The sequence below is a fragment of the Gopherus flavomarginatus genome, chromosome 20, assembly GCF_025201925.1.
Source record: "Gopherus flavomarginatus isolate rGopFla2 chromosome 20, rGopFla2.mat.asm, whole genome shotgun sequence".
NCBI lineage: Eukaryota > Metazoa > Chordata > Testudines > Testudinidae > Gopherus > Gopherus flavomarginatus.
Genome location: NC_066636.1, coordinates 19,151,051 through 19,178,621, shown reverse-complemented (window position 1 = coordinate 19,178,621; position 27,571 = coordinate 19,151,051). Strand labels below are relative to the sequence as shown.

The following is a 27,571-nucleotide window of genomic DNA, read 5'->3' as shown; positions in this document are numbered from 1 at the left end:
GTAAAGGGCTTATACAGCAATTGACTTTTGTCTCTTACTATTTTTATGCAGGGAGGCAAGGACGCCTTAAAAAGTCCTGGGACTCTCAGGACAGCTCAGATGCTGAGAGGAAGAGGAGGTCTTCTGAAGAAGTAAAGCAGGGAGCTTCCACCTCAAAGGAAGGAACTAAGGCAGGATGGGGTCTGTTTATGGAGGCTGGATGAGCAGGTAAGGAGGGATAGTCCCTGAGCTTCTTTGTAGGTTTAGATATGGTGGGGGTAGGGAAGAGAAAGACCTGGCATCTGATGTACAGGGACTTCAGTCAATCTGTGGAACTCACTGCTGCAGGAGGTAGCCTCAACCGCTGCTCAGTTTATTTTTGTGGCTTGCTGTGTCCATAGGGCTACAGCCATTTCATCCCTCACTTTACAGCTAGAGGGATAGCACACCCAGTGAGTCAAGGGCAGAGCCTGGAATAATCTATCTGAGCAACTCACTGTCTGCAATGCATGTATCTCACAATACCCCGGGAGGCAGGGCGGTGCTTTTCTCCCCATTGCACAGATGGGGAAACTGCAGCACAGAGCAGCTAAGAAACTCGCCCAAGGTCACACAGAGAGGCTGTGTCAGAGCAGGGAGTTGAGATAGTGTCTTAATCACTGGACCATCCTTCCTCCTGTGCTCTCTGCCTCGCAGCCTGTGTCCTGTTCACTGGCCCATGCATGGAAGCCGTGCGAGCTCAGATAACATGGTTAATCAGATCTCAGGTTTCAGGGCAGCGAGTGACCACCTGCTGGGGTCAGGCGGGAATTCCCTGCTTCCTCACTTCCCCATGTTCCGTGCCGCACAGGCATCCAGGTGCAGTGTGGAATGTTTTTTACTTCCTTTGTCTGGAGCATCAGGTCTCGGCCATTGCCGGAGGCAGGGATGCCAGACGTGACAAGCCGACAGTCTGATCTGCCGGGGCAACTCCTCTCTTCTGCCTCGCCCAGCTCCTACTTACTGGGTGTTACCAGGCGACTGGGGTCAGAAAAGTGACAACTGATGTCCCCTTCTTATCCAGACATCGGCGTGCGAGTGTGTGCACATGTGGGGATGCATGTGTGTATACACGTGTGTATATGTGTGCACATGTAGAATCAGAGCTCCTTTAGTGACATGGATGAGTACTTATCCTGCTAGCCCCCTGGAGCCATCTCAGCTCTGGGGGAGGGAGCTGGCATTTGTCTATTCCCATTAGCCCAGCCCAGCTTCAGGATCAGGTGGATTCAGTTCTGGCTTAGCCCCTCGGGGTCAGGGTTACGCACAGGATGGCACGTAAACCACACAGAGTGTGGCGTGGTTCTTATGAGCCTGGGAGAAGGTGTGGGGCTGGTGGGTAGAAAGCCCGTCCTTTTATTTGGCAGGCAAGCCAGCCAGACCGAGGATCTGAGACATGATGAACGTGGGTCCGCCCGCTGTTGAGGCCGTCCCCCCACCCCCAAGAGCAGAAGGATGCTCCCAGCCGTCTGGGTTTGCAAGGCAGGGGATCCCAACCGTTCACAGGGAATTTTAGAACATTAATTGGACACACAAGCTGGCCAGGTGCTAAATGCTCAGTCCTGGCCCCACAGAGCGTAACGTGAGGGCCCTAAACAGACCAAAAACCAGGGTGAAGGGAAGAAGGTAAAAATCAGGGGACAATTAATAGGCTCATACGGCCACTTAGAAAGCTCCTGATCCAAAGCCCATTGAAATCACGGCAGATCAGTCGGTCCCTGGGGCTCTGGATTGACTCTAGGGCACGGACACATGGGGGTGGCTCCCCTTTAAATCTCACTTCTCGTAAGGTTTGCAGGAGAAGTGAGTTTTATGAGGGGATTGGAAGTGAGGCCAAGGCAGTGGCAGTTTTGTGGATAGTGTCCTATTATGTAGGGGCAGCCTAAAAGTCTGAGCGCATGCTCCCGTCTCTCCCTCTGGGGGCTGGTGCAGCGAATGGATAAAAGCCCGCTACTGTTGCTAGCTAGTGGAGTTGCAGCTATAGCATGAGACTGTGCTGCAGCTCCTAGGTTTGATTTTGCTGGTGACCTGTGGTGGCATCAGTTCTGGAACGGGATGGGGACGTGGAAGGAAACCGGCCCACACCAATGTATTCGCACTGTTGCCGTGGCAAGGACACAAAATGCACCGAGAAGGGACCATCAGTGAAGCGAATTCAGCTCACTTCTGCATCAGGGAGGTGGGAGCTTCCCTGCCCTGACCCTGGTGCCCAGCACAACGCCCGTCCCTGCGAGATGAAAGGGGCAGCCATGCCTCCGGCATTGCTCGGAGCAGAGGGGCCCGTGGAGGGGCCACGGATTAAGCTAGAGCCAAGAGACTGTGCCCACGGGGAGCTACGACGCCAGGCATCCCACGCTCCATGTCAGGCCGAGATCGAGCACCACATTGCACGCGGGGACCTGTTCGCTGGCGAGCCCCTGCATGGCCTGAGGCTGCCCCAAGCTGAGTTGGTCGGCTCCACAATGTCTCCTGGTGCTCAGATGGCGACCCAGATAGTGTCCGCTGGCCTCCTAGCTTGGGATGTGGCCTTCCTTGCCTGCATTCCTTCTCCGCTAGCTCCCTTCACGTTCCTGGTAAATGTAGTGAAACTTCCCCTGACAGCCTGGAAGGCCCAGCTCTAGCCAGGATGGCTAGCAGAACTGGGGCCAGATCCTCAGCTGAATCTGAATCTGCATGGGTGTAAATGACAACGCAGGCTGCCGGGCAGTGGAGCAGGAGACCCAGGGAGTTTCTGCGAGCCGATGTTTGTCTCTGAGCCTGACTCTGGTCACACTTAAACTGGGGTAAATCCAGAGTGACACCATTGTCAGTAGGTCACAGTCTCAGCTGATATATATTGGCTGCAGCTTTCTGGACATCAGTGGAGCTGCACCAGTTTACACCAGCTATGGATCTGGCCCAATATGGATTTAAACTGGTGTAACAGAGAAGAGAATCAGGCCTCCTCTTTTTACCTTCAGCATCCAGGCGGCAGAACAGAAGCCTCTAGAGGCTTCTGCGTGCATTTAATTAGACAGCTGCAGAACGTAAGTTGCAACAGTGTTTCCTCTTTCTCAGAGGCCAGATTCTTTTAGCTAATTGGATGAGTTCTACTCAGACCCTGTGCTACCGTCCTGAGCTGTTTAACCCAGGAGCAGCTGGATTGCAGGGGCATGTGAGCAGCGGCGAAAGGGCTGGTGCCTGAGCGCAGAATGGAGGTACACGGGAAATGTTCTGGCATTGACTTCCTAGTGGGAGTCCTGCTATGGGGCTAGGAGTCAGTGCGTGGTGAAGGGAGGCATGTTGCGATACAACATCAGCAGCCATTTGGGACACTTGAACGGTTTGTGGTTTGGGTTGTGAGACGCAGAGATCTCAGCTCCACATTGAGGCATGAACCAGTGTGGGCCCAGGGGTGCGTCTCAGGCTGGGAGCAGATGAGACGCTGAAGAAGGTGCCTTCTCCAGAGGAGTTCAGGGCCAAGGGCTGCAGCTACTTAATTCCAACCCTGCCGAGGCAGTGGAGCGGCTCCCGGGAGCTCTCTCGAACAAACCGACCTTTCAGATCACGGCTCGACGCTCCTGCAGCTCCCCGTCCAAGCCGGAGGAAACAATAATAAACACAGAGCACGAGAGAGTTCATCTGTGTCGACAGCGCTTGAAAAGACCAGCAACCTTCAGCCCTCTTGGCTTGCACCTGGCTTCCGGCTGGGATCTGGGCTTTGCCACCAGTTCACTGCCAGAGACCATTGCACGAAGCTGAACGAGATCTAACAGGGGTACCTCGGTGGGGATAGAGGGGAGGGTTCGGTTGGGATAAGAGCCCCAAGAAGTCAATCTGAGGCACTGAATTTAAGACTTTAATCTGAATCAGAATTAGAATCTGAATCTACTCTGAATCCAAACTTTTATTCTGACCATGAATAATTTCCAAAGGGTAGAGGTGCATTCACCAGCCCTGGCAATTTTAAAATTGGATGTTGTTCTAAAATACATGCTCGAGTTCAAACAGGATTTAATACAGGGCAGTTCTCTGCCCTGTGTTATACGGGAGGGCAGATGAAAGAATCAGAGTGGTCCTGTCTGGCTTTAGAAGCTAGGATCCGGTAATCAAAGACACACATCTTAAATTGAATCTGAATGAATCAAATTTGAATCCTGCATCTTAACTGGAATACATTTAAAATGAATTGTTGCTGGAGTCAGAACTTGATTCTTAGTCTTCATTTGAATACATCTCGTTTGAAGTTTACTTTGAATAAATGTAATCTGAATTTTACTCTGGAGTTGGATTTTAGATTCTGATCCTGTACACGTTTCCACAAGAGCTTCGTTTTATATACGTGGACATTCCCATTGAAACGAACGAGACTGTAAAATTAAATGGGCGTAAGAGTTTGCAGGGCCAGCCCTTCATCTTAATTTGAACTTTAATCATTTGAGTCAGCATTTTAATACATTTGAGCTGAATCTTAATCTGAACTGTAATTAGAATTGCAGGATATTTTAATATGAGTTTTAGAGCTAAAACATCAAGAGTGCCTAAGTGATTTTGGAGCCTATATTACATTGGTATTTAAACTCCTAAATCAGGTTACATCTACACGGCAAAGCAAATCCTGTGGCACTGAATCTCAGAGCCTGGATCAATTGACTTGAGCTTGCGGGGCTCAGGCTGCAGGGCTACAAATAGCAGTGTAGACGCTCCCGTTTGGGCTGGAACCCGGGCTCTGAAACCCAGTGAGAGGGGATGATCTCAGAGCCCAGGCACTAGCCGGAGCAGGAGCGTCTACACTGCTGTTTTTAGCCATGCAGCCTGAGCCCCACGAGCCTGAGTTTTCCTTTGCAGTGTAGACGTACCCTCAGGTGCTTTTGAAAACGTTGCCCTGAGTCAATTTAATTGGTATCTGACTCACTCCTTGACCAGACTGATTTTAACCCAGCACCCTGAGCTCCGGATCCCACATTTGCTGGGCTCTGGCTGCAGGCGCTTCCCCGAACAACCGAGCAACGCAACCGCCTCAGCTCCCTGGGCTGCCTTCGGGGCCCCATGCTGCCGCCAGCTCTTGCTGGGGGAAACACGGAGCCTTGAACTTGGGGCTCGGTGGGCAGATGTGCGAATCCTCCTGGAATGTCTGCGCTGGTTTCGTCCGCCACCAGAGACCTTGGATAGGGGGTCGGATTCCCTTTAAGCAGAGCTTTTCCGGTCTCCTTTGCACAGCGACTTTTCCCCCAGTGCTGCCTGTGGCCACTGGCCGTGTTCCTCCAGTCTGAAAATACCCCGTGCCCTTGACTGGGCTGGGCTGGCTTTCCCAGGCTGCTGGCTGAAGGAATGCTGTGGAAGATGCACCCTCTCCAGCTGGTTAACCCCTGGGGCCTCGGCCGGCTCCTCTGGTCGACGTGTGCGGAGGATGAGGAGTCTCACCCCGCATTTCCCAGGCCGGGGATGCTGCAGAGGCAGCTCCGGGCCAGACACCGTGGGCAAGGCGCTGGGGCTTCATCCAGCCCTCCCTTGGCTGCAGCAGGAGTCTCAGGCCCCGGTCAGCATTACCCCAGACACTGGCCGACAACTTGATGACGGCCCCTGACGCGTGACGTGGCCTGGCCCAGCCCAGGTTTACTCTGCAGTCACCCGCACAGCTGGCTGCTCTTGACATCCCCTCGCTGTGTTTGCTGCCTCCCCGGTGCCATTTGTGCCACCTGGATGTGAAACCACATGCTCTTTTGCCCGCCGCCCCTTAAACCCAGCCTGCATGTTGTGACCGCCCTGCTCGAGTCACCCCAGAAGCCGGATCTCCTCTCTGTTCCTGGGGAGTCCAGAAAAGGGTCAGGAATTCCAGACCCCAAAGACCAAATAATAGACTGGGAGGGGCCCTAGGCCTAGATCTCCCATCGCCACCCTGATAGATGACTGATTGCCACTTCCCTGACGCTGCTTCTACCAGGATTTCACTGGGAATGGCCTCTCCACAGACCCCTCTGTTGTGATCGCACTAGCCACGGCCATGCTCCCGGAGCAGACACTGCTGGGTCGATGGAAGGATTCCTCCGTTGACCCAGCTCCAGCCTCTCGAAGAGTTGGGGGGAAACCTCTTCCCTCGCTGGTGGGACAGTCTAGACTATGGTGCTACAGCTGCTGTGCTGGAGCCGTGCTGCTGTGGGGTGGATGTACCACTCATCCTGCTGTCCCTGGGGCCGAGACACGGGCTGAGGGTGCTGTCAAGGAGCAGGTGTCTTGGAAGAAGGACGGGCACTGATTTACTATTCTATTTCGTGTGGTCTCGTCTAGCTTCCCCCCACCCGGTCTTTCGTCTAGTCACCGTGATGATGCCTCACCCGTATTTTATGTCCGGAGAGTGCCACGTGCTTTGCAAAGGAGGGCGATAATCTTAGCCCCATTTTAAAGAAGGGGAAAACTGAGTCATGGAGCAGGGCTGGGACTTGCCCGAGGTCATTCGGCAGTAGAGCTGGGACTAGAAGGCAGGTCTTCTGGCATGCTAGCCGTGAGGGCGTGATGCACTCCTGCTCTCTTGGGAGGAGCAGTTGGCTTTGTAACGTCCAGCCAGCCAGGGACAGGCCGCAGCTCCCCGCTCACTGCACTGGAGCTGCGGCCCCCTCCCGCAACCCCTGGGCGAAGATGTGCTGTCCAGACTGGCCCTCACTCGGTTATGTTAACAGCCGCCCCCGGCTGACTCAGGGTTCACGAGCAGTTCGGCTTCCCGTTTTCGTGCTGAAAGGAGCGAGGGGGCTCTTCCTGGAGAGGAGCGGGGCCTTTGAGCACGGACGAGTGGGTCGGAAAGACGATGAGTCGCTATTTCGCTGTTTGGAGGAGAAAAAAGAGACAGAGTGAGAAGATGCTGGGCCAATTTCTGTGAACTCATCGTCCGGGAGGAGAGAGGATGACTCAGGAGGCAGCAATGGAGTATAACTAGGTCACTGTTTCAAATGGGAGCCCCCATTCAGATAGTTCTGGGGTGCATGGGCAAGGGGGGGGTCTTTGCTGGTCTTGGTTTGTGCCCCCCTCCAGAGTATTGGTAGGTCTGTATGCTCCGGGGTGGTGCCTGACGTTGGACGTGGTCTCCCCCCCCAACCCCGCTTTCAATTTTTTGGCAGTGACGCCCGCGGGAATTGGGAATACGGGACCTTTTCATCTCCAGGGCGCTGGTTCGTCTCCAGTGCTGGTCAAGGAGTGTGGCGGGACTGGGGTAGGGAGCTGCTTGCTACTCGGATGCCAGGTCAAACCCCTCCCTCCCCACCCCAGGCGGCTTGGGAATGGGAGGTGGCTCAAGGCTCTGGGTTTAAATCCAGCCTGGGCTGCTAGCAACACAAAATCGTGGCCAAAGTGTTACTGAGTTGGAGGTGCTTTTCTGAGTGCTGCTTCGAACGCCAGAGTCCTCGAGGGGTTTGTTATTGTAGGGTTGCTCATGGGCATACCGGTCTGTTGTCTTCTGGTTGCTCCTGGGTGTTGGGGCTGCCTATACAGGCTTGTTGTTGGCGAGTTGCCCATGAGTACACGGGCAGCACGTGCAGGTTTATTATGGTAGGGTTGATGGGGCAGGATGCTTTGCTTTTATGGTTTCCCAAACTCCAAGGCCAACAGGGACCTTGTGATCCTCTAGTCTAATTTGGTATTGTAGGTTGCTGTTGAGTGCTGGGGCATTGGCGCTGGTGGAGGAACAGGGCATCCTAGCCACAAGGCAAGAAAGCATCGCTGCTCTTGCTTTGGGTAAAATCTGTACAACAGATTACACGGGCCAATAGCAGAGACGCATGGAGGAGGCTGGCCAGCCCGGAACAGCCACTGAGCCTTAGCAGCTGTGAGGTGTTGGGATAAGGGGGGCTGTCCAGGAGAGTGAGGGGTTAATGGAGACGGAGCAGCAGGGTGGGCACCTCCTCTTGCTAACGGCAGCGTCTCTGGTTTCTCTCCAGGCTTTGCGTGCCTGGACTGGCCCTGGCTCTGGCCCTGCTGATGGCCCAGCTCTGCCAAGGCAGCAGGAAGGTGAGTCACCAGACCAAGGATCTTACAGCTGGGTAGGGGGGCGGGTTGGTGGGGTGGGGGAGCAGCTTGGGAAGCACGAAGCTTGTCCATGAGTGATCTCACCAGCCCCAATGTCACATGTGCATCGCCACTTCCTGGAGTCACAGGCCTCATCACCAGCTAAAAAAGCATCAAGGAACTTGGCTGGGGCATCTCTCTTGGGGTCTGCTGCTGGGCTAACAGGGATACACCCCCTCTCCTGGAGCCAGGCTGGCCCCGCAGGGCTAATGGGGATAGATCCCGGCCCCCTCCCCCGGAGCCGGGCTGGGACGCTAGGCAGGGTTGTTGACCAGGGCCGCCCCGGGGGGGGACAAGAGGGGCAATTTGCCCCAGCCCCCGGGCTCCGCAGGGGCCCCCACTAGAGTTTTTTGGGGCCCCTGGAGCGGGGTCCTTCACTCACTCCGGGGGGCCCGGAAAACTCTTGCAGGGCCGGGCCCCCAGAGCTTCTTCCGCTCCCGGTCTTCACCGGTGGGAGGGTCCTTCCGCTCCGGGGCGGAAGGACCCCCCGCCAGCGAATTACAGCCAAAGCGGGATCTGCCGCCTAAGTGCAACCCAGTCTTCGGCGGTAATTTGGCAGCGGGGGGCCCTTCCGTTCCGGGACCTGCTGCTGAAGTGCCCCGAAGACCCACGGCGGGGAACCCTGCCACCAAATTACCGCCGAAGAGCGGGCTGCACTTCAGCGGCGGATCCCGCTTCAGCAGTAATTCGCTGGCGGGGGGCCCCCGCCGCGGGTCTTCGGGGCACTTCGGCGGCAGGTCCTGGAACGGAAGGGCCCCCCCGCCGCCGAACAGGGCCAGCTCTAGACATTTCGCCATGCGAGGGACGCCCTGCCGCTTGCCGGTCCCACGACTCCGGTGGACCTCCCGCAGGCGTGCCTGTGGATGCTCCACCGGAGCCGCGGGACCAGCAGACCCTCCGCAGGCACGCCTGCGGGAGGTCCACCGGAGCCGCCTGCCACCGACTGCCCCAGGCCCCCGGAATCCTCTGGGCGGCCCTGTTGGTGACCTGGAGACCTTTCTCCTGGAAAGCATTGGGGAGGTGCCCCTAGGAGGCGCCCTCCCTTCTGTGGGGGTGACGCCAAACGTGCTGGCTGCACCTGGTCAATCACAATCTCCTGGTGCTTTTTGGGGGGTTGTACTGGCCAGTCCCAACTGGAGGTAGATGATGTTCTCTCTCCATGACCCTCCCTTGGGGCTGGGTCTGTTGTACTCCAGCACTGCATTGCCTGGGGTGTTGCTGTGGGCTGTTAAACAGCTGCCATGTTCTGCCCCAGAAGTGGCTAATAATCAGGCAAACCAGGAGCAAGTGGGAATGGTGGGGCAGGGATAACTCCCTGGGGCCTGATTTTCAATGATGCTGAGGCTTCTTTATGCTATTCAGGTAGGAAACATTCCCCTGAGAGTATCAGAGGGGTAGCCGTGTTAGTCTGGATCTGTAAAAGCAGCAAAGAATCCTGTGCATCTGAGGAAGTGGGTATTCACTCACGAAAGCTCATGCTCCAAAACATCTGTTAGTCTATAAGGTGCCACAGGATTCTTTACTGCTTTTACATTCCCCTGAGAAAGCCCTCATCCCAGGGCCTCCCTGGCATAAGCATCCGGCACTCACCCTGCTCCCAGCCCCCTGCATAGCAGGTGGATCTGGGATGTTGCTCGAGCGCATTGTGCTCTGACTAGTCTCTGCTTCCCCCAGCCCATATGAGGCTGTGAGAAGCAGAGCATGAGTTATTAGAGCAACCTCAGGGCTGCTCTAAATTACACCGAGGGCCAGACAAGGCCTTGTGTGCAGGGGTCACAAGTGTAGTGGAAACTCACAGTGTTGCCACAGCAACTGGGGGGTGGGGGGTCTCCTGGGTCAGGACTCCTGGGTTCTATTCTCAGCTGTGAATGGGGAGTGGGGTCTATCTGTTAAAAGAAGGTGGGTGAGGAGTCAGGACTCCTGGGTTCTATTCCCAGCTAGGAATTGGGGGAGATGGGGTCTAGTGGTCAGAGTAGGAGGGGTGCTGGGAGTCCGGACTCCTGGGTTCCATTCCTAATGCTGGAAGGGAGTATAGTGTAAGAGTCAGAGCACCTCCCCACCCACCCGATCCCATCCCTGGAGGAACAAGTAAAGCTCAGGTCCTAGGTTAACCAGTAGCAGAGGAAGGTACAGAAATAAGTGGGAGAAAGAGGCTTAAGATTCGTGCCGGATTCTGCCCTGGGATTTGCATACACCATGGGAGCTGCATGCACGCGGCACCGAACAGGGACGGGAGTGCACTAAGTGAGCGAGGTGGGCAGGTTCTCCGGGCAAAAGGCCTCTTCCTTTCACCAGATTCTCCGTCTGGGGGGTGTGCGGGCAGCCTGCATGTCAGGGCTGCCTGTGGGCTGGAGGAGAGGCCGGGGCAGGGGCGACATGTGTTAAAACACAGCATCACATCACGGACAAAGTCCATGAGAAGCGGGATGCTTGGGGGGAGGGGAGCTTCCGAACCACGGTCATCGAGGAAATTCCCAAAGAGCCGAGCCAGCACGCAGTGTTCTCCCTGCAGCCTTGGTGTGTTGCAGTGAGCGCTGGCGGGGGCAGGAGCAGCATCTTGTCCGTGTTAGGCGTTTACAGCCCGTGGAAATTAGCAGCAATCTGGGCTGAGGGCGAAGCCAAGCGCTCTGGGGGGTGGGGTGGTTCTGCATGTGTTTATCCGGGGCAGCATTGCTAACCTGGCTGTGTGTTGCAAAACGGAGCTTTTCCTGGCTCCGCCGAGCAGTTCCCATCCCCCCGCCAGCCCTTCCTGCACCAGTGTCCTTAGGCATCAGAGGCCCCTGCTCAAAAGCCAAGTTGTGAGCCGACGTTCACCCTTTGCCCTGCACGTTGTGCCCAGTCAGTGAGCGCCACACGCAACTGTGCTGATCTGCTGGTGTTCTGCGCCCACTTGGGCACAAGGCCGCACAAGGTGCCAGAAGTCAGAGGATCGGGCCCTCGGGTGGGGGAGTTTGGGATTTGGAGCGGCGGGCCCTGCCGCTAGGGGTTTGCGGCCGAGGCTTGGGGACAGCGGAGCAGGGGCTCCGGGCGTCACTCAACAGCTGGCTGTCATCCTGCCTGGAAGCCCCCCGATGCAGCCATCTCCTTCGCACATGGTCTCAGCGTTCAACTGTTACTGACTCAGGGCAGGGCAGGGGCGAGCACTCTGGAGGTGAAAGGCTCCCTATCTTGTTCCAAGCCCTGAAGTCAACCAGATCCTTGCATGCAGAAGCAACCCAGAGAAGAGCTGATTAATAATCCAATAAAACAATCCCTAGCTCATCTCACCAGCAGATCTTAAAGCGCTTTGCAAAAGGGGTCGGTATGAGTCCCCACTTTTTACTGCGGGGGAAACCAAGGCACGGCCTGGGGCCGTGACTTGCACCAGGTCACCCCGCAAGCAGGGAGTAGATCCTGCATGCCAGGCCAGTGCTCTGCCTACTACGCCACAGGATTACGGTAGCATTGAAAGCCCCCAACTGGGCACTGCAGAGATACAGAGTGCAAGACAGTCCCTGCCCTCTTGCTCACAGTCTGAACAGCCAAAGGGGAAACTGAGGCACAACAGCCAGCAGGTCAGTGACAGCGCTGGGACTAGAATGCTGTAAGCAGCTGCCCAGAGTCTTTGTGTGAAGGGGCAGCGGGGCTGTATCCAGGCCTGCCCCCACTGCTTATACTGCGCTGGCAGCTACGCTTCCGAGTGCAGGAAAGGCTCTGAGGCATCGTGGGCCTGAGCCCCAGCAGGCGTAAATCGGCTTTGCTCCAGATTGACTCCAGTCGAATGGCGCCCGTTGACGCCAGCAGCAGACTTGGCCCTCGGCTCTCAGCCTGGCTGTGTTGTTCCTTAAGGTGCTGTTGTTCTTGGAGAGGAAGGAGAGGGGGCCCCAAATCTTTTGAAATCTCATTCCCTCCACCCACCTCCACTGCTTCTCCAGGAGCAGATGAAAGTGCCGGGTGCAGGGCGGCTGGGTCCCTGGCGTGGAAATCCTGGCCTGGCCTGCTGGCACTTTCCAGCGTCCCTGGACATGAAAAGAAAAACGTGAGAAATTTCTGATGTGGACACAGGGGCCTGGATGGGCTCGTGGGGGGAGGCTGTTTGATGAGGGCTCTAGATTACTGGGTTGAATGCAGCCTGGAGTGTTACTGGGGGACAGTCATTACACCCATCTGGCAGCTGTTTGCCATTGGCCTGCATGGAATGAGTTGCTAGCTCTCAGCCTAGGGCCAGTGTTGCATAGGGGCTAGAATAGTGGCGTAGGACTCAGGAGACCCAGGTTCTGCCCCTTGCTCTGCCTCAGTTTCCCCATCTGTCAAATGGTGATGTGATCCTGACCTGCTTTGCACTGTGCTTTGAGATCTCCTGATGAAAAGCATTCTACAAGCGCCAGAGGTCATTGATGCTTCCCCTGAAGATGCTGAGCCTTAGCAGAATCTCCTTTCGATGACTGAGCTATAAAAAAAATACATAGCCCCCCGCCCCGGTGAAGCTAGCGGGCTGCAGCCAGGCTTGCTGGCTGGCCACTAGAGCAGAGGGTGTGGGAGGAATGTTTGGAGGGGGCAGTGGCAGTGCTCTGCTTTGCACTGAGTGGGTTTAACAGCCCTCCCTATGATACCTGTGCCTTTAGTAAAATCCAGCCAAGCACTATCTGTCTCCGAGGCACTCCTGAACCAGGCCAAATATTTTAGCAATCGATGAGCACGTTCGTTTTCTTAATTTCCTTTTTTGGCTAACGATGAGCCCTCCAGGCCAGGGGCCTTTGAGATGTTGTAGCGAGGAGGAGCGAACAGCTGGGCAGCGATAAAGTCCCCAGCCTGCTCCCCACAGCTGGGCCCGCCCCGCCTGGCGTGGGATTGTCCCTCTGTCTGAGGCACCCGGGAGAGGCCAGGCTAGGCAGAGCCAGCTGAGGTGGGGGGGTACAGGGAAGGGCCCTGCGTTAAGCAGCAAGGAAACAAAAGGAAATGCTGACTGGGCAGGTCTGTGCCCCTCAACCCAGCTGGCTTCCCTTCAGCCCCGTCTTTTGGCTTCTCTTCCCCCTGCTCTGGTCTCTTCCCAGGTACCAACTGTCCTGCTCCCGGATCCAGGAGGCTCTATTTGCCCAGATCGTTCCATCTGTCCCAGCCCCAGAGACCTGGGCCGAAGCTGCCCCTTGGGCACCCAATGCCACCCCTGAGCCCCGGCTGCTGGGTCAGGCGTTACGCTGTGTAGAGGGGGTGAAGCCCCTGGTCAGATGCTCACGGGGGGAGGTGGGGGCCTGAGCCCGCGCCAGCGGAGTGGATGTCCTCTGCTGTTAAGAGCCATGGCCAACCGGAGGGTGTGAGAGCCCAGCTGGTGCGGCAGCGTCACCTCGGCCTGGAGCTGGGGACAGGCCCCTCCTGAGGGAGCCCCCGGTGACCAGGCCATCTCCTTGTGCCCTTGCAGGTCCCTCAGCGGACGTCTCGGCAGGTGCCCGAGGAGGATGAAGCTGGCAACCAAGTGGCGGGTGCCTGGAGCAGCTGGGGCCCATGGTCATCCTGCTCCCAGCCCTGTGGGGTGGGGGTCTTGGAAAGGGTCCGCACCTGCCTGCCTCCCTATCAGCGAGCCCCCTGGGGGGGCCCTCATGGCCCACACACGTATGCCCAGCCCCTGTACCCAGAGGAACGGCCCAATCCTTACCCGCCCAGGCCGTCCTACCCCCTTCACACTGATGGGGAGTCGAGGGCGCCTCTTTCCCCACCGGGGCCTGCCCTCCCCCTCCACCGTGGCTCTGCCCGCCCCCTCCACAGCGGGTCTGCCCTCCCCCTCCACAGCAGCCCCAGCCACACCCGGGCGGCCCCCCCTCCTGCCCGCTATGGGCCCCAGAACAGGTACATCCGCCACGAGTCCTTCCCCTCCGAGCAGCTGCCTTTGTCCCCGCTGCGGGATGCCTCCTCCCCGCACTCCAGCCGCAGGAGGGACCCCGCCCTCGCCCCCGGTGCCCCAAGGCAGGAAGAGGACCCGTCTGGCAAAGCAGGAGCCTCCAGCCGCGGCCTGACCCACTCTTCGCGTCGGCTGCGCCACCCGGATGCCCCTGCCACCTCCAGCCCAGAAAGGCCCTTCAGACGCAGCAGCTCGGCACCGGCACAGCTGCCTGCCCAGGGCTCACTCCCCCTCTTCAAACCTGAGCGGCGGGGCAGCCACGAGGCGGGCGGTGCAGCCCGCAGCTCCCGACACGGTGCCCTCGGGTCCAAGTGGGTGGTGTCCCCGACGCAGGAGTCCCGTGCCACCAGGAGGTGAGAGCCAGGGTCCCCTGTGGCACAGCTTGGGCTCGCGACCTGGGTGGGGTGGGAGGCGAGAGAGAGGGAACTGGCTGGCTTGAGGTGTTGGGTGACGTGACGGGTGTGCAGGGGTCCCAGCACCGTTCCTGCTGCCCTGGCCTCTACTCTGAAGCCCCTCTCCCAGCTGGCAGGCTTGGATCCTAGCTTCCATAGGCGCCAAAATACCTTGGATCTGGGCATGGAGACCAAACCACCCATGTCTCCACAGTGGGGTGTGGGCCCCGTCACTGTCCTTGTCCTGGGACACTCAGGGCTGCCCATCCGGCAATGGCCCCCAGGGCTAAATCCACTCAGAAACTGAAAAGGAATCAGATGATTTTTGTGAGCTACTGGGCCTCATCACCATGCTGTTGGGGCACCTTGAATGCACTTTGCCTCTCAGCCCCTCCACGAGACAGGGCTGTTAGCCCCATTGGGTAGATGGGGAAACTGAGGCACGGATGGACTAGCCCAAGGTCACGCAGTGGGTTAAAGGTAGAAGTAGGAACTGAACCTGGATCACCTTAGCCCCAGGCCTTAGCTCTAACCACTGCACTGTCCTTCCTCCCATGCTTACTAGGGGCTCTCCACAGGGCCAAGCTTGCTCTCTCGGCGCATACTAGCTAGGAAGCAGTGTTGTGTGTGACCCCCCAGCTCCCACACAGGGTCACTAAATCAAGGCCACACGCCGCCGCACGGTAACGGCACCTGGAATGCCCCATGGCAACAGCAGGGAGAGAGTGTAGATCCTCCCACTCCAGAAGCCTAGCCCCACCCCTGCTAAACAATGGGAGAATCCCCTGAGCTGTGTGCAGTACAGGGCTCATGACACAAGGGGTGCCATTCTGAAGCCACACAGTAGGCGCACACAGGTCCCTGGCTCCCCCTTTGCTCTGTTTATGCAGGGCCTGTAACAATACGTCCCCACCCCGCCCCTCGTTGCAGGTCTCGAATTCGAGAGTCGATCAAACCGGGGAAATATGGCTACGGGAAGGTGCCCTTTGCACTGCCCCTGCACAAGGAGGTGGCAGAGGGGGGCACGCCACGGTTCAAGAGACACCCAGGGCCCTCGAGCGACCAGCCACCGCCGCCCACCAAGACTCCCAAGCGCAAGGCCAAGGAAGCCCCCAGCCGGGAGAAGGAGCCGCTGGCCAAGGGCGAGCACCATCTGCAGCACAAGCAGAGGAAGGCCGTGCTGGCGGAGGACTCCATGCAGCCCTGGCTCCAGGCTGGAGCACTGGCAGAGAACAGGTCAGAGCTGGCAGGGCATAGGGCGAGGCCCAGAAGTGGGGGAGATGGGCCCGCTCCACACCGCCAACCCCACACGGCCGAGCAGGGCAGCGCTGGGCCACTGGCCGAGGCCACGGCCAAGCCCCACACAGGCTCCTCGGAGGACAAGGCGAGTCCTGGAGAGAATCGGGAGCCAGCAGCAGCACCCCCAGAGCCACAAGAGACCCGGCATCGCACCGCGGAGGGAACTCCCCAGCCGGGCCCCTCTCCCACGGAGCAGCCATCCCTGTTTGTTGGCTGGGCTCTGGCGGGCACTGTAGGGCCCGGCGGGGGAGAGCCAACGGCTCTGGAGGAGACGGGTTTGCAGGAGTCGCGCCCGAAGGCAGGAGCAGAGGCACCCCTCAAGCGAGGAGATGGAGACGGGCCCGGGGACAGCACAGGGGGCACCCAGCAGCCTTCCCGCCCTGGCATCCCCGTGGGAGAGAGGGCCCCGAGCAGCGGCCGCGCCCCTCGGCCACGGGGGGAGCTGCGCCTCACACACGAGGGGCTGAAGAACCACAGCTCCGCCTTGGAGGCGCAGCTGGTGCCCAAGGGACGCGGGGCAGGGGGTGGCCACAAGGAGGCACCAGAACTCAACCACCCCCATTCACACTCCCACCGTCGGGCCACAGGAGCACCAAAGCCCAGGCCTGAGGCCACCCACCTGACCCAGCCAGAGGGAGCAGGCCCTGTCGACCCCCCCGCACACTCCCATCCCCACCAGCTGGCCAGGCCCCGTGCTCAGAGACAGAATGAGTACCGCCCCGGCGGCTACGGCACCCGGACCTCCCAGAGCCTCTTCTTGGAACAGCCCTCGCGTCACCGGCTGGCAGAACCGGACATCTGGCTTCTCCACCGCGGCAGCCCCGTGCAGTTCCAGGCCAGAGGACAAAGGCCCAGGCTCGGCCTGCACCCGGGCCCTGAGGTGCCCCAGTGGAATCTCTACCACCCCGGCACAGAGACCTTCCACTGCGAGGGGGAGAGCAAGCAGTTCAAAGCCTGCAGGCAGGAGGTAAGGGCCTCTGCTTTCCCTACAGGAACATCGAATGCCTCCCCCTGGTGGGACTAGAACTTAGAGCCCCATGCTTCAAACCCGCTACAGGAGACTCTCCATTCTCCACTAGCAGTATAGGGCATAAGACACACTGGTGATCAGCTCTGCTTTCCTCCAGGAGAGGGCAGTGCTGGGTACACACCCTCACCCACTTTATTACAGTATTAGCCACCCCATCTTACAGGCGAGAGGGAAAATGACTTGCCCAAGGTCACCCAGCCCATCGGGAAAGAACCTAGGAGTTCTGACTCCCTCCTCCTCCACTTTAGCCAGCGGGACCAAACTATCTTGTGGGGCCTGCGTCCATTTAACAGTAAAAGGATTTGAGTCCATCTAGGGAAGTGTCCGCTGGCGAGGCTGAGAGCGTCTGAGCTGGAAAGGCAGACGACAAGCGATTCGGTTGCTAATGGGGTTTTTTCTGCCAATTTTTGCTGCTTCTTTTTTTTTCGATTTAATAAACAGTGAAAAAATATACAAATGTCAGGCCCAGCCGGATCCAGGAAAGCCCGGCCACCGTGCTCTGAGAGCGCAGGGCTTATAAATCACCCGTCCAACTCGTTTATACAACGCCAGCCAAACCTCCCCCAGTGGCTGGCGGGAACTTGCTCCTGTAAATAGCCGTGCGGGGCTGGAGGCGCAGGACAGGGCCCAGAGCATGCTGGGAGAGTTACAGGGGCTGTTGGGAAGAAGTTATTTAGGGGCCGCATTGTCTGGTGACTTGAGGTCATGCAGTTAAGGGGAGTGAGCCAGGATGTCTAGGTTTGCTCTATGAGGGAGGTGCATTTCAGTGGTTAGAGCAGGGAATGGGGCTGAGCAGGGAGTGTGGTTTGATGATTAGAGCAGGTAACTGGGAGGCAGGAGTCCTGGGTTCTGTTTCACTGGTTCTCTCTTGGCCCCGGGCTAGTAGTGTCCCTTCCCTTTGCCTCAGTTTCCCTCCTATAATGGGATAGCCCTCTCCTGCCTCACCAACTGCAACTCCAGGAACATTTTTAAAACACCTGCAGATCTTCACAGGGAAGGTGCCCAAGGAAGGCAAAGAAAGTGCATTCACAGCCCATAGCATCTTTCCCCCCAGCTGAGGCCTCGAGGGCGTTGCTGACTCAAGGGATTGATCCTTTACATTGAAAGATTGTGGAGTGGGGAGGTGGCTAAGCAGTAAGGGGGAAAGGGGATGGGCAGAGAGTGGAAGGAATGGGGTAGGAGAAGAGGGGAGGATGGGTGCCGGGGAGGAGAAAGAAAGGATCATGAGCGTTGCATGAGCAATCCCTGATGAACAGCTGCCATGGCCCATCCCAGAGGTGGCTGCATTTTGGCACTGGGTAAGCAGCCTCTGCTACAGAGTTGCTACATGGCTCTTAACCAGGTGCTGCCCTCCCATGCCCACCTGATTTCAGCAGTGCACAAGTGATCTCTGTGCAGCATTGCCGTGTGGCTGGTAAAGACCTGCCATGCCCCACCCCAGGGGCAGCTGCATTTCAGATCCCAGGGTATTTGTATCTCATGCTGGTGATGGGCACTGATATAGCAACGCATGCCCCCACGATGGGTAGCAGTGTGGAGACCTGCTTGGCGTCTCCTAGTGCCATATTCAGCTGCATCCCAGCCTCCTTTCCCTTCCAGCCGTGCCCAACCGACCAGCCCGACGCCCGAGCCGTGCAGTGCGCTGCCTTCAACACCCAGGAGTTCATGGGCCGCCTCTACCAGTGGGAGCCCTTCACGGACGGTAAGGGACTGGGAGCCAGGACTGGGATGCGGTGTTCCCATGGTTAGAGGGGAGGGGGGAGCCCAGTGGACTCTCTTTGCTCTGCCATGGCTTGGCGTTCCCAGGAGATGCCTGCGTCTCTGGTGGGCTGGCCCACACCCTCCACGTGTTGATTGCTCGGGCTGTAGAGTCGCAGGGTGAAAGGTCCTTGCTCTCCGATGGCTGTCACCCTGAGACCCTGGACTGCAGCTGAGGCCTCTCAGCTCCCTCCCCCAGGGCCGAGTGTGGCACTGCAGAAGGGCCCTGTGCTCAGAGTTTTATCTCGGGGGCTGTTGGCCGCGGCTCCTCTCGCTCTCTGGGTCCTTTCCCCTTCCCTTGCTCCCCCGCAGGCGCAGGCACTGCTCCCACCCTGCCTCATTTCTGGCAGCCGGATTTGGTCTCTGCACCTGGAGGACACATTCCCTGCAGCTGTTGGGCTTGTATAGTCACACGGTGATGGATGGGCCCCAGCTGGGCCAGGGCGTGTCTGTCCTGTCGGCTCCAGGGTTACTCACGCCGACGGGCGTCAACAGAGACCCACGTGCCCGCGTCTCCTAGCCAAGGGAGTGGGTCAGGGAGCTGTTTGGTGTCGCTCGGCTGAGCCCAGCAAACTCGTTTCACTGGTGATGGATGCACACTGCCCCGCTCCCCTGGCTGAGCAGGGTGTGTGCAGGGTCTCCTTGTGGAGCCTTTCCCACCGCCTGGGTTGCTCTCTGATGAGCCGGTTAGTTCTCAGCGCTCGTTTTGAAGCTGCTCGGGAGCGTAACCCGGGCTTGGGGTTTGGACAGGGGACGGGCTCACACATGTCCTTGAGCATGGCAGCAGTTTGGGGGCTGGTGTGTGTGGAAGTGATTGCGTGTGTGGCATGTGAACAGGTGGGGCAAGGATGGTGCCTGGATGGATCTACACATATGCTTTGTGTGTGTGTCCCTGGCTGTGTCCACGGGCTCCTCCTTGCACATACTGCTTGGATCTGCATGTGTGTTTCATGCGAGCACGGACTGCGTGTGCCTTGCTGGCTGTGAACATGTCTGCAGGGAACTGGCTGTGAACATATCTGCAGGGAAAGGGCCTTTTGTCTCTTAAATCACCACGTCCAGGGCACTTTGGAAGCCAATTAGCTGGAAAACTTCTCTCCAAGGAGGCCGTTGTGCTGAGGAAGGGGGTGGAGGGTTCCCCATGCCGGGGGCTGGGGTCCCAGCAGGGCGCTGGGACATTCTCATTTCCTGCCTCAGCCCCTGACTCACTTGCTCACTTCCTTTCCCGTGTGTCCTCAGCAGGGGTGTGGGAGAGAGGGCACCGGCCCGAGTGGGGAGGGCAGGACCTTGACACCTCTCAGGTCTCGGAGGCAGCTCCAGCCGGACTGGATGAGAATTAAATAATAACTCATACGAGCACAGTGTCAAAGTTTGGAAAACACTTGTCTCTGAGTTGGAGATGATTCTGATCCAGAGAGGGTCTGGGGGCAGTTCTAATCTGGGGGGACCAGGCACCAGTTCTGATCTGGGGGAAGTCAAGGGCTGGTCCCAATCCAGGGTGTGTGTTTAAGGAGCAGTTCCCATCCAGAGGGGACCAGGGGCTGAGTCTGATCTGGGCGGGCAGGGTGATCTGGGGAGGCTATGGGCTTGGTTCCAATTCTGATCTGATCTCTCGGTTCTGAGCAGGGGCACTGGGGTCACTTCTAATCTCATTCAAACTTGTTTGTCCAGTCACTGCTGGGAATCCTGGGGGGTCTTCTGTTAAATCAGTGACCGCCTCTGGGTGGCAGGCAGCAGTTGTAACCTTTCTGAAATGCCGACCCCAAGGCCCCACGCCCCTCCCAGAACCAGAGATGGAACTCAGGAGTCCTGACACCCAGCTTCCTGCTCAAAACACTAGCAGCAGCTGATCTGGGGGTGAGGAGTGCCCAGGAAAGCCCCTGAGAGGAGCCCCTTTGTGCCCCACAGTCCCTAGAGGCCGAGCCCCAGGCTGAGACATTTCAGCACCAATCGAATTGGATGGAGAAAGGTAGAACCTAGCTGGGAGGGGAGAGGAGTAGAGGTTGGAGTCAGCCCCTCATCTCTGTGCTGTGGTGCCCACTCCACCCACCTTTCCCTCCCCACCGTCTGTGCCCAGCTGCCCCATCCATGGCTCAAGGGTTGGCAGGTGTTTTTTGCCGAGTTCGGCAGATCCAGCCTTTTTGGCCATAATCCCCTTTCTCATGGCCGATGGCCTGTGCAGTAATTGTCGAATGGCATCAGCCCTGCGCCCGGTCTGTTATTCTACGCCCCGCCGGCTCTCTCTGCCCAGCTCGGTCCTCGGGCAGGGCAGGGGCGGCAGGAATCCAGAACCCACGCTGGCTGCCAGCAGGCGCCCCACGCCTTGGGCCTGCTGGCTGGCTGCCTTCCCCGACTCTCTTCTTCGTTCTTTTCTTTCACCTTCTCCTTTCTGTCTCTGTCATTCTTTCTCTCCTTCCTTTCCCTCATTGTCTCTTCCTCCTCTCTCGTCTCTCTCCTCCATTCATCTTTCTTTCTTTCTTTCTTTTTTTCCCCCAGCTGGCACCCACCAACCCTGCAGGACCTCTTTACAAACAATCCTCTGCCAGAGCCCCCTTGCCCACCCTGCTGGACTTTCCCTCCCCTGGCCACGTCCCCGGAACGGCCCTGGTCTAATGATGTGCATAGCAAATTGATTAAGCGCTGGAAGATTTATAACCAGCTGACGCTACACTGTTTGTTGTGCGCCAGGCGTAGCAGAACCAAGGGCTGTGCGAATCTGAGCCACCAGCCCCTCTGCCTTCCCCGGCATGAGGCGAGCCCATCTCACGGCTTCACCCCGCAGCCGGGGGCTTACCCCCTTCCCCAGGCCTTGCTCACTGTGGGTCTGGCACTGGGGTGGGGGTCGTTAGCCATCAGGCTGCTGCCAAGACGGTGTTTATCAAATTCCTTTCTAAACCCAGCCGAGCAGGTGACAGCAATGTCTCTGTTAATAACCCTTCGTCCTTCTCTGGCCCCGTCTCACCGAGGATTTCAAAGCACTTTACGCAATGGGAGGCAGGGACCGACTATTTTACAGGTGGGGAAACTGAGGCACAGAACGGGGGATGCAACTGGCCCAGCATCACACAGCAGGTCAGTGAAAGACACGGGCATGGAACCCAGGAATCCTGGTGCCCAGTCCCGTGCTCTAACCATGGGGGCCACACTCTCCTCCAAAAAGCCAGAAATAGAACCCCAGGAGTCTGGGCACCCAGCCTTCCCCATCCATATCCCCAGGGCTCTGGCATGGAGTGTGCCACTCCCGCGTGGGGCAGCCAGTTCCAGGGCAAACGGCTCTCTGAGCTCGCCCCGGAGCCGAGTAGCAGAGCCCCGTGGGTGGGGGAGTGCAGGGTAGCTAACGAAGCCCTGAGCGTTCATTAAACAGTGTTCTCAGTGGGCACCGGCCCTTTCCCCACGCTTGGTGCCGCAGGCTTTACCCAGTTAGTACAAGGATGTGGCTTGTTAACGGCTCTGCGCGGCCAGGGCTAGACCAGCCAGGAGTCCATGATTAGCTCAGCTGAGCTGGGGCCTTTCGGAGGACGGGCCGTTGCTAATGCAGTTCCACAGCAGGATCAAAGGCAGCCGCCCCCGCCCAGTGCCTCTAGGGGATCATTTCAGAAGTGGATTTGCTGGTGCCACTACAGTTCAGATCCGGTGCTGCCGTATCCCCAACTCCCAGTGATGGGCCCGTGGGCAAGAGCTCACCCCTGTGGGTCGGGGCCCAGATCTCCCATGGGTCAGGGGCCCAGATCTGCAGGTGCAGCCCCATGGGTCAGGGGTCCGGATCTCCCGGCGTGGCCCAGTGGAGTGGGGGCCCAGATCTCCTGGTGTGTCCCAGTGGCGCAGGGGCCCAGATCTCCCGGCATGGCCCAGTGGGGCAGGGGCCCAGATTGCCCGGCGTGGCTCAGTGGGGTGGGGGCCCGGGTCTCCCTCAGCTGACCAACCACTCCACCCCACTGTGCTCTACTCTATGTGCCCCCCTCACCCCATCTTGCATTGTAGAGCTGGCCCTCTAGGTTTAGAGTCAGGCACTTTGATTTGGGGGACGAGGGAGTTGTTCTGGCTCTCAGCTCCTTCCAGAGGCTAAAGCTAGGCGGAGCCCATCCAGATGTGCAGGATCTGCCCCCCGTCCCAGCCCGATGTGCAGGATCCACACTCCCTCCCCTCATCCCATCCAGATGTGCAAGATCCTTCCCCTTCCCATCCAGATGTGCAGGGGCATGCCCTGCACATGCACTCCCCACGCAGCTACCTTTCTACCGTCCATGCCCAGCCAGCCCTCGGCTGTCGAGTCCCGCCGGGGGGCGAGGACGTGAAGCATGAATAGCATTTCTGTTCAAACACTGTGTTCTTTCCAGTTGGCCGGGGAAGAGCCGTGGCCTCCAGCCGCTGAGACAGCACGTTGGGAAAATAAACCCTGGCTGGGTTATTATTATTAAAGGATCCTGCTCTGGCTATTCCCCCTCCCCCACGAGCTGGCACCAGAGGGCACCAGCATCTCTGATGGCTTGGTCTGCCAGGGGAGGGGTGGCGCCCAGGTCATGTGGCGTGATCTGAGGCAGAATCGGGGCCTCCCACCTGCCCCTCAGGTTGATGCCATGTGTCCAGCTGCTGGGACGCGCTCTGGCCAGCGTTAAACCGGCCCCGAAGCCCACAGCATGCCAGGGAGAGGGGAGGTGCCAGGCTGGAGGGCAAGGCAGGGTCACCCAATGGGGATGGGGACAGAGCAGATCTGGGCTCAACCTTACCTCCACAGCACCCCTCCCTTCCCCTGAAGTCTGGGGGAGGTCAGAACTCGGTTCAGGTCCATCTGGATCGGGGTCAGAACCTGTGGAGTTGGTCCATCGGCATCAGCACTTGGTGGATTTGGGTCCATCTGGGTCAGTATTTGATGGGTTTGGGTCCATCAGTATCAGAACTCGTGGGTTCAGGTCCATCTGGGTCAGAACTTAGTGGGTTTGGGTCCATCTGGGTCAGGGTCACAACTTGGTGATTCTGATTCATCCCATCTAGTTCCAAATGTCCCACCTGATGAGGTTTCCACCCCCACCTGGCGACAATTCTGCTATCTCATTAGACCCCCGAACGATACCAAACACCCCCTGCTGGCCCTCCGAGGGCTGCCTCCCAGCCCCTCTCCCTCTCACCCCTTGGACCAGCCTCAATAATCAATCTTCCCTTAATGTGGTGGCAACCACCGTTTGCCCCTGCCAGCGGGGTTTGAGCCCTGGCCCTCTGCACCTTGAGCTAAAGGCGTAATGGTCAGTTAGCAGCAGTAGTAGGCTGTTATCCTTAGTGAGGCCTCCCCTGTCCCCCTCAGCTCCCAGTGCTGCACTCAGACCACACCCTCTTAAGTGGTATTCACCCCCATGTTCCAAGGTGTTGAGTGCTCAGCAGCGTGGGGAGAGGGAGGGTCAGGCAGATAGCTCAGGAGGAGACAGACTGAAAAAGAGACTGTAAATCTCTTGGTTTGACTGCAGGGCTGAGGGGCATCGCGAAGTGTGCAGTCTCTAAGAATAGGGCCGCATCCCTTTAAAGAGTTTGTGAACCCGCTAGCCGTGCTCACCATGCTCTGGACTGTAAAAGATGCCACGCGTTTGCTCCTGGTGCGTTACACCGTCGTTCGCCCCCATCCATCCGTGTCCATCTCCCACCTGCGCTGTCCCACGCGCCCCCCTGTCGGCACCCGCCCTCGATTTACAACAGGAGCGGCCTGGACTCTTCCCGCAGCTCCACAGCCGGATTCAATCACCCAGGCTGGCGCAGGGCAGGAGTGAGGCCGGGGGTGGGGGATCTCAGGGGGCCCTGCAGACGTTTGCTTCGAAGTATGCGGTGATCTGTCAGGCTGAGGAGGTCTGCCAGGAACTGTAGTGTAACAACAAGCCGTGTCCCGCAGAGGGGTGGGGGCTGGGAAATCAGGTGCTGATGACCTTTGCTGGGGGGTGGGGGGCGGGTTGGGGCTGCAAGAAAGGAGCTGTGCTATGGGCAGGAGCCCAGGCGCTCGACCTGGAACCGCCTTGAGACTGATCGGGCAGGGGGGGCAGAGAACATGACATTCAGTGATTCTCAACCTTTTCAGTCTACTGTCCCCTTTTCAGGAGTCTGGTTTGTCTTGCGTACCCCAGGTTTCACCTCACTCAAAAACTCCTTGTTTACAAAATCAGACCGAAAAATACGAAAGTGTCACAGCCACACGATTGCTGAAAAAAACTGCTTTCTCGTTTTCCCCCTATCATGATAAACTAAATCAACTGGAATATAAATATTGTACTTACATTTCAGTGTGAGGCTTGAGCCTGTCTTGCATTTGCAAGACTTGTCTGAAGCCAGAGCCCCAGGCAGCAGGGCTGAAACATGAAACTCAGCTTTACGGGGTCCCCTGCAGCTGGGGCTCCGGGTCAGTTGCCCTGCTTGCCACCCCCAATGCCGGCCCTGCACTTGCGAGCCCCCAGGTTGAGAAACACTGATCTAGATGAGTTGAGTACCCCCTGGCGGTCCTCTGCGTACCCCCAGGGGTACACGTGCTCCTGATGGAGACCCATTGAGCTCAAGAGCCGAGGGCCAAGTCTCTTTACTGCCCTGTTTGCCCAGGGTTGTGAAGATCACGGGCCATAGCGGATGGTGGGGGCTGCGCCGTGAGACTGAATTGGGGGCGGGGAGCCTGGTGTCTGCTTTTGAGGTCACTTCAGGCATTGGGTGAAATTCAGAGGGGCCAATGTGATTGAGGAGCTGGCAGGGTCATTTTCCCAGGCGACTTAGGCGTATCAGGCCTTTAGGAGCCTGGCTCCTGCAGTGAGAGGAGACGATGCAAGGAGTTCGTTACACTGCAGCTGGGGGGTGACTGAGCACCTGCAGAGAGGCCCAGGGGCCACGTGCTGCAGCCAGGCACCCCAGCTGCCGGGGAGACGTACCCCAAGCGTCACTGCATGCCAGCGGCTGGGTGGCTCTGGCTTCAGACATCACCGTGCAAATGAACATCCCTGCAAAGGTGCAGCCACTGCCAGGTAAACCATCCGTTTGGCTCCCAATGTGAAAGGGCAGGGTTTTGAGTATGTTGCGGGGTTGGTGACTCGGTGAATTCAGTTACCCAGAAACCACCTGGTCTTTCTGCCCTGCAATCTGCAGGGTGGGGAGGGAAGCAGCAGGGCTGGGAATCCGGCCAAGACCGAGAGGCCTGGGGAAGAAAAGAGCCCGGACGGACGGGACGTTTGCGTTGGAAACGGGAGAGCAGAAAGTCACCCCAAGTGATTAATGACCTGCGAAGAATGATAGTGGTGGAAAAAGAGGGGCGGTCAGCCAGGCTGGGCTGGAGTCTTCTCCTGCATTTGTTCCCCATCCCTCCCTCTTCCATTTTCACACTCTGTTCCCACCGCTTTATTCATCCCTGTTTTCTCCCTCTCTCTCTGCTGCTCCCCCACTCCATTTTCCCTCTCAGATACCCAGAGAGCCCCGGAATCTGCCCCTTCCCCACTCCCTGCAGAATGGGCCCAGAAGATGCGGAGGAGATCGGCTGAGGTCAGACCTCAAGGCTGGCTGAGAGCTGTGCGTGTGTGTGTGTATGTGTGTATGTGTGTGTGTGTGGTGGGGGGTTATTCAGGTGAACCTAGAAACTCCCAGTTTCCAGCTGCTTCCCCTATGGGCAGACGCTGTGCTGGTATAGGCATCTCTATACCAGTATAACTCCACCCATAGCGGGGAGTGGGGCAGTGCTTTAACGGGGCAGCTACACGATAGTACAGCCGTCGCGAAGCCAGTGCCCTGTGGGGTGGGGACGCTCTGACGCTGATTTCAACCTGGCCCAGCTCCTGCTGGGGAAATGTACAGGTGCAAGTTAAACCAGGAAAAACAGTTTGACATAGAGATGGGCATCTGCACCCAAAAGCTGAACCAGTTTTAACGAAAAGCCATTTAACTGGTGCAGCTTCCGGCAGATCTTAAATTGACGGGACGAAGCGCATGGGGCCTAACCCACCTTTATACAGCGGTAACTGCAGCCGCAACACGAGATCTAACCCGCTTTATCCCCGCTGGTTTCAGAGGGCTGCAGGTAGGGGTTAGTCCCGTGGCTTATCTGCATAGATAAGCCCCTCGTTCCCTTCCTAGCCTTCTTTGAAGGGCTCTAGCAAAGGCATTTGGAAAGTCGAAAGGGCCCCGTTGCCTTTTCTCTTATCTACTGTGGCGCGGACGTGTTCAAAGGACGCGGGTCTATGCCAGCCCGTCCGCGTCAGGGCGAGACGCAGCTTGTCTGAGCAAGCAGCCGTTTGCATCCCGCTTGGCCCTGATTGGTAACTGATTTCCCAAGGCGTCTGCCCCAAACCTTTCCGGGAGATTGGAGCCGGGTGGTTTGCGTTTCCAGGAGCTGGGCTCGCTGTTTACTTAAGGGCCTGCTCTGGCTGCTACCACTGCAGAACCAGAGCATCTCCTCATCTGTATCTTCCCCCCCTAACCTGCTTGTGGGGCAGGGCTACACTGTTATCCCCCTTGTAGAGATGGGCCACTAAGGCCTGGAAAGGCTTATTAATGTGAATGAGGCAGCCGATGACCTTGGAGGAGCTGGGCCTGCATAACATGAGATACAGGACACAGGTAAAAGAGCAGGGAATCAACCCCATCTCTTCTAAGTCTGAGGCTACTGCACTAACCACTGGGCCATCCTTCCTCCTCGCCCCACACCCCAGTGACAAAGCCAGGCTGGGCTCTGGGTGCCATCCGGCCCCCCGGCAGAGCTGTCAATGTCCAGGAGATGCACAGAGCGGCTTTTAGCGGGTAGCCCAGCCACCCTGTTCTCGCGTTCCTGGGGGAATGCCCTCCGGTCCTGGCCGCGCATCATCCCGCCGGGCTAGGGATGCTGCAGGGAAAAGCTTGGCAAGAACCGAAGGCTGGACATTGAAGCCAGACCCATCCCTAGCAGAACTAAGGGACTGATCATTCCAAGAGAGGGTGAATAACACCGGAACGAACTGCCTGGGGAAACGGAGACTTCTCCAGCTCTTGACATCTTCCAGGCTTTAGCCGAATGCAAATTTGGTGGCCAACAGTGGGGCTTTCTCTGGCCTGGGTTATACAGGAGGACGGCCTGGAAGATCTAACGGTACTTCCGTGAATCCTGCATTGGCCCGGGCAGATGAGGCTGGCTTGGGCTGCTCCCTCCCCAGCTTTTCTGCCACAAGGGAGGGGGATTTCAGT

General features: G+C 58.0%; 1 protein-coding gene across 5 annotated transcripts in view; it reads left to right on the top strand.

The window, feature by feature from the left end:
* Positions 1-27,571, top strand: part of ADAMTSL4 (ADAMTS like 4) — a 63,124-nt gene that overhangs the window by 16,255 nt on the left and 19,298 nt on the right. For 4 of the 5 annotated variants that reach the window (XM_050930386.1, XM_050930384.1, XM_050930382.1 and 1 more), the window contains 5 exons: positions 52-207; positions 7,926-7,995; positions 13,451-14,280; positions 15,250-16,585; positions 18,248-18,350. In XM_050930386.1, the coding sequence (XP_050786343.1) occupies positions 176-207; positions 7,926-7,995; positions 13,451-14,280; positions 15,250-16,585; positions 18,248-18,350 (2,371 nt within the window). In that variant the 5' untranslated portion in view covers positions 52-175. Of the gene's footprint in view, positions 1-51; positions 208-7,925; positions 7,996-12,914; positions 13,006-13,450; positions 14,281-15,249; positions 16,586-18,247; positions 18,351-27,571 lie in introns of those variants that run through there. The other variant, XM_050930385.1, reaches the window with a different exon arrangement.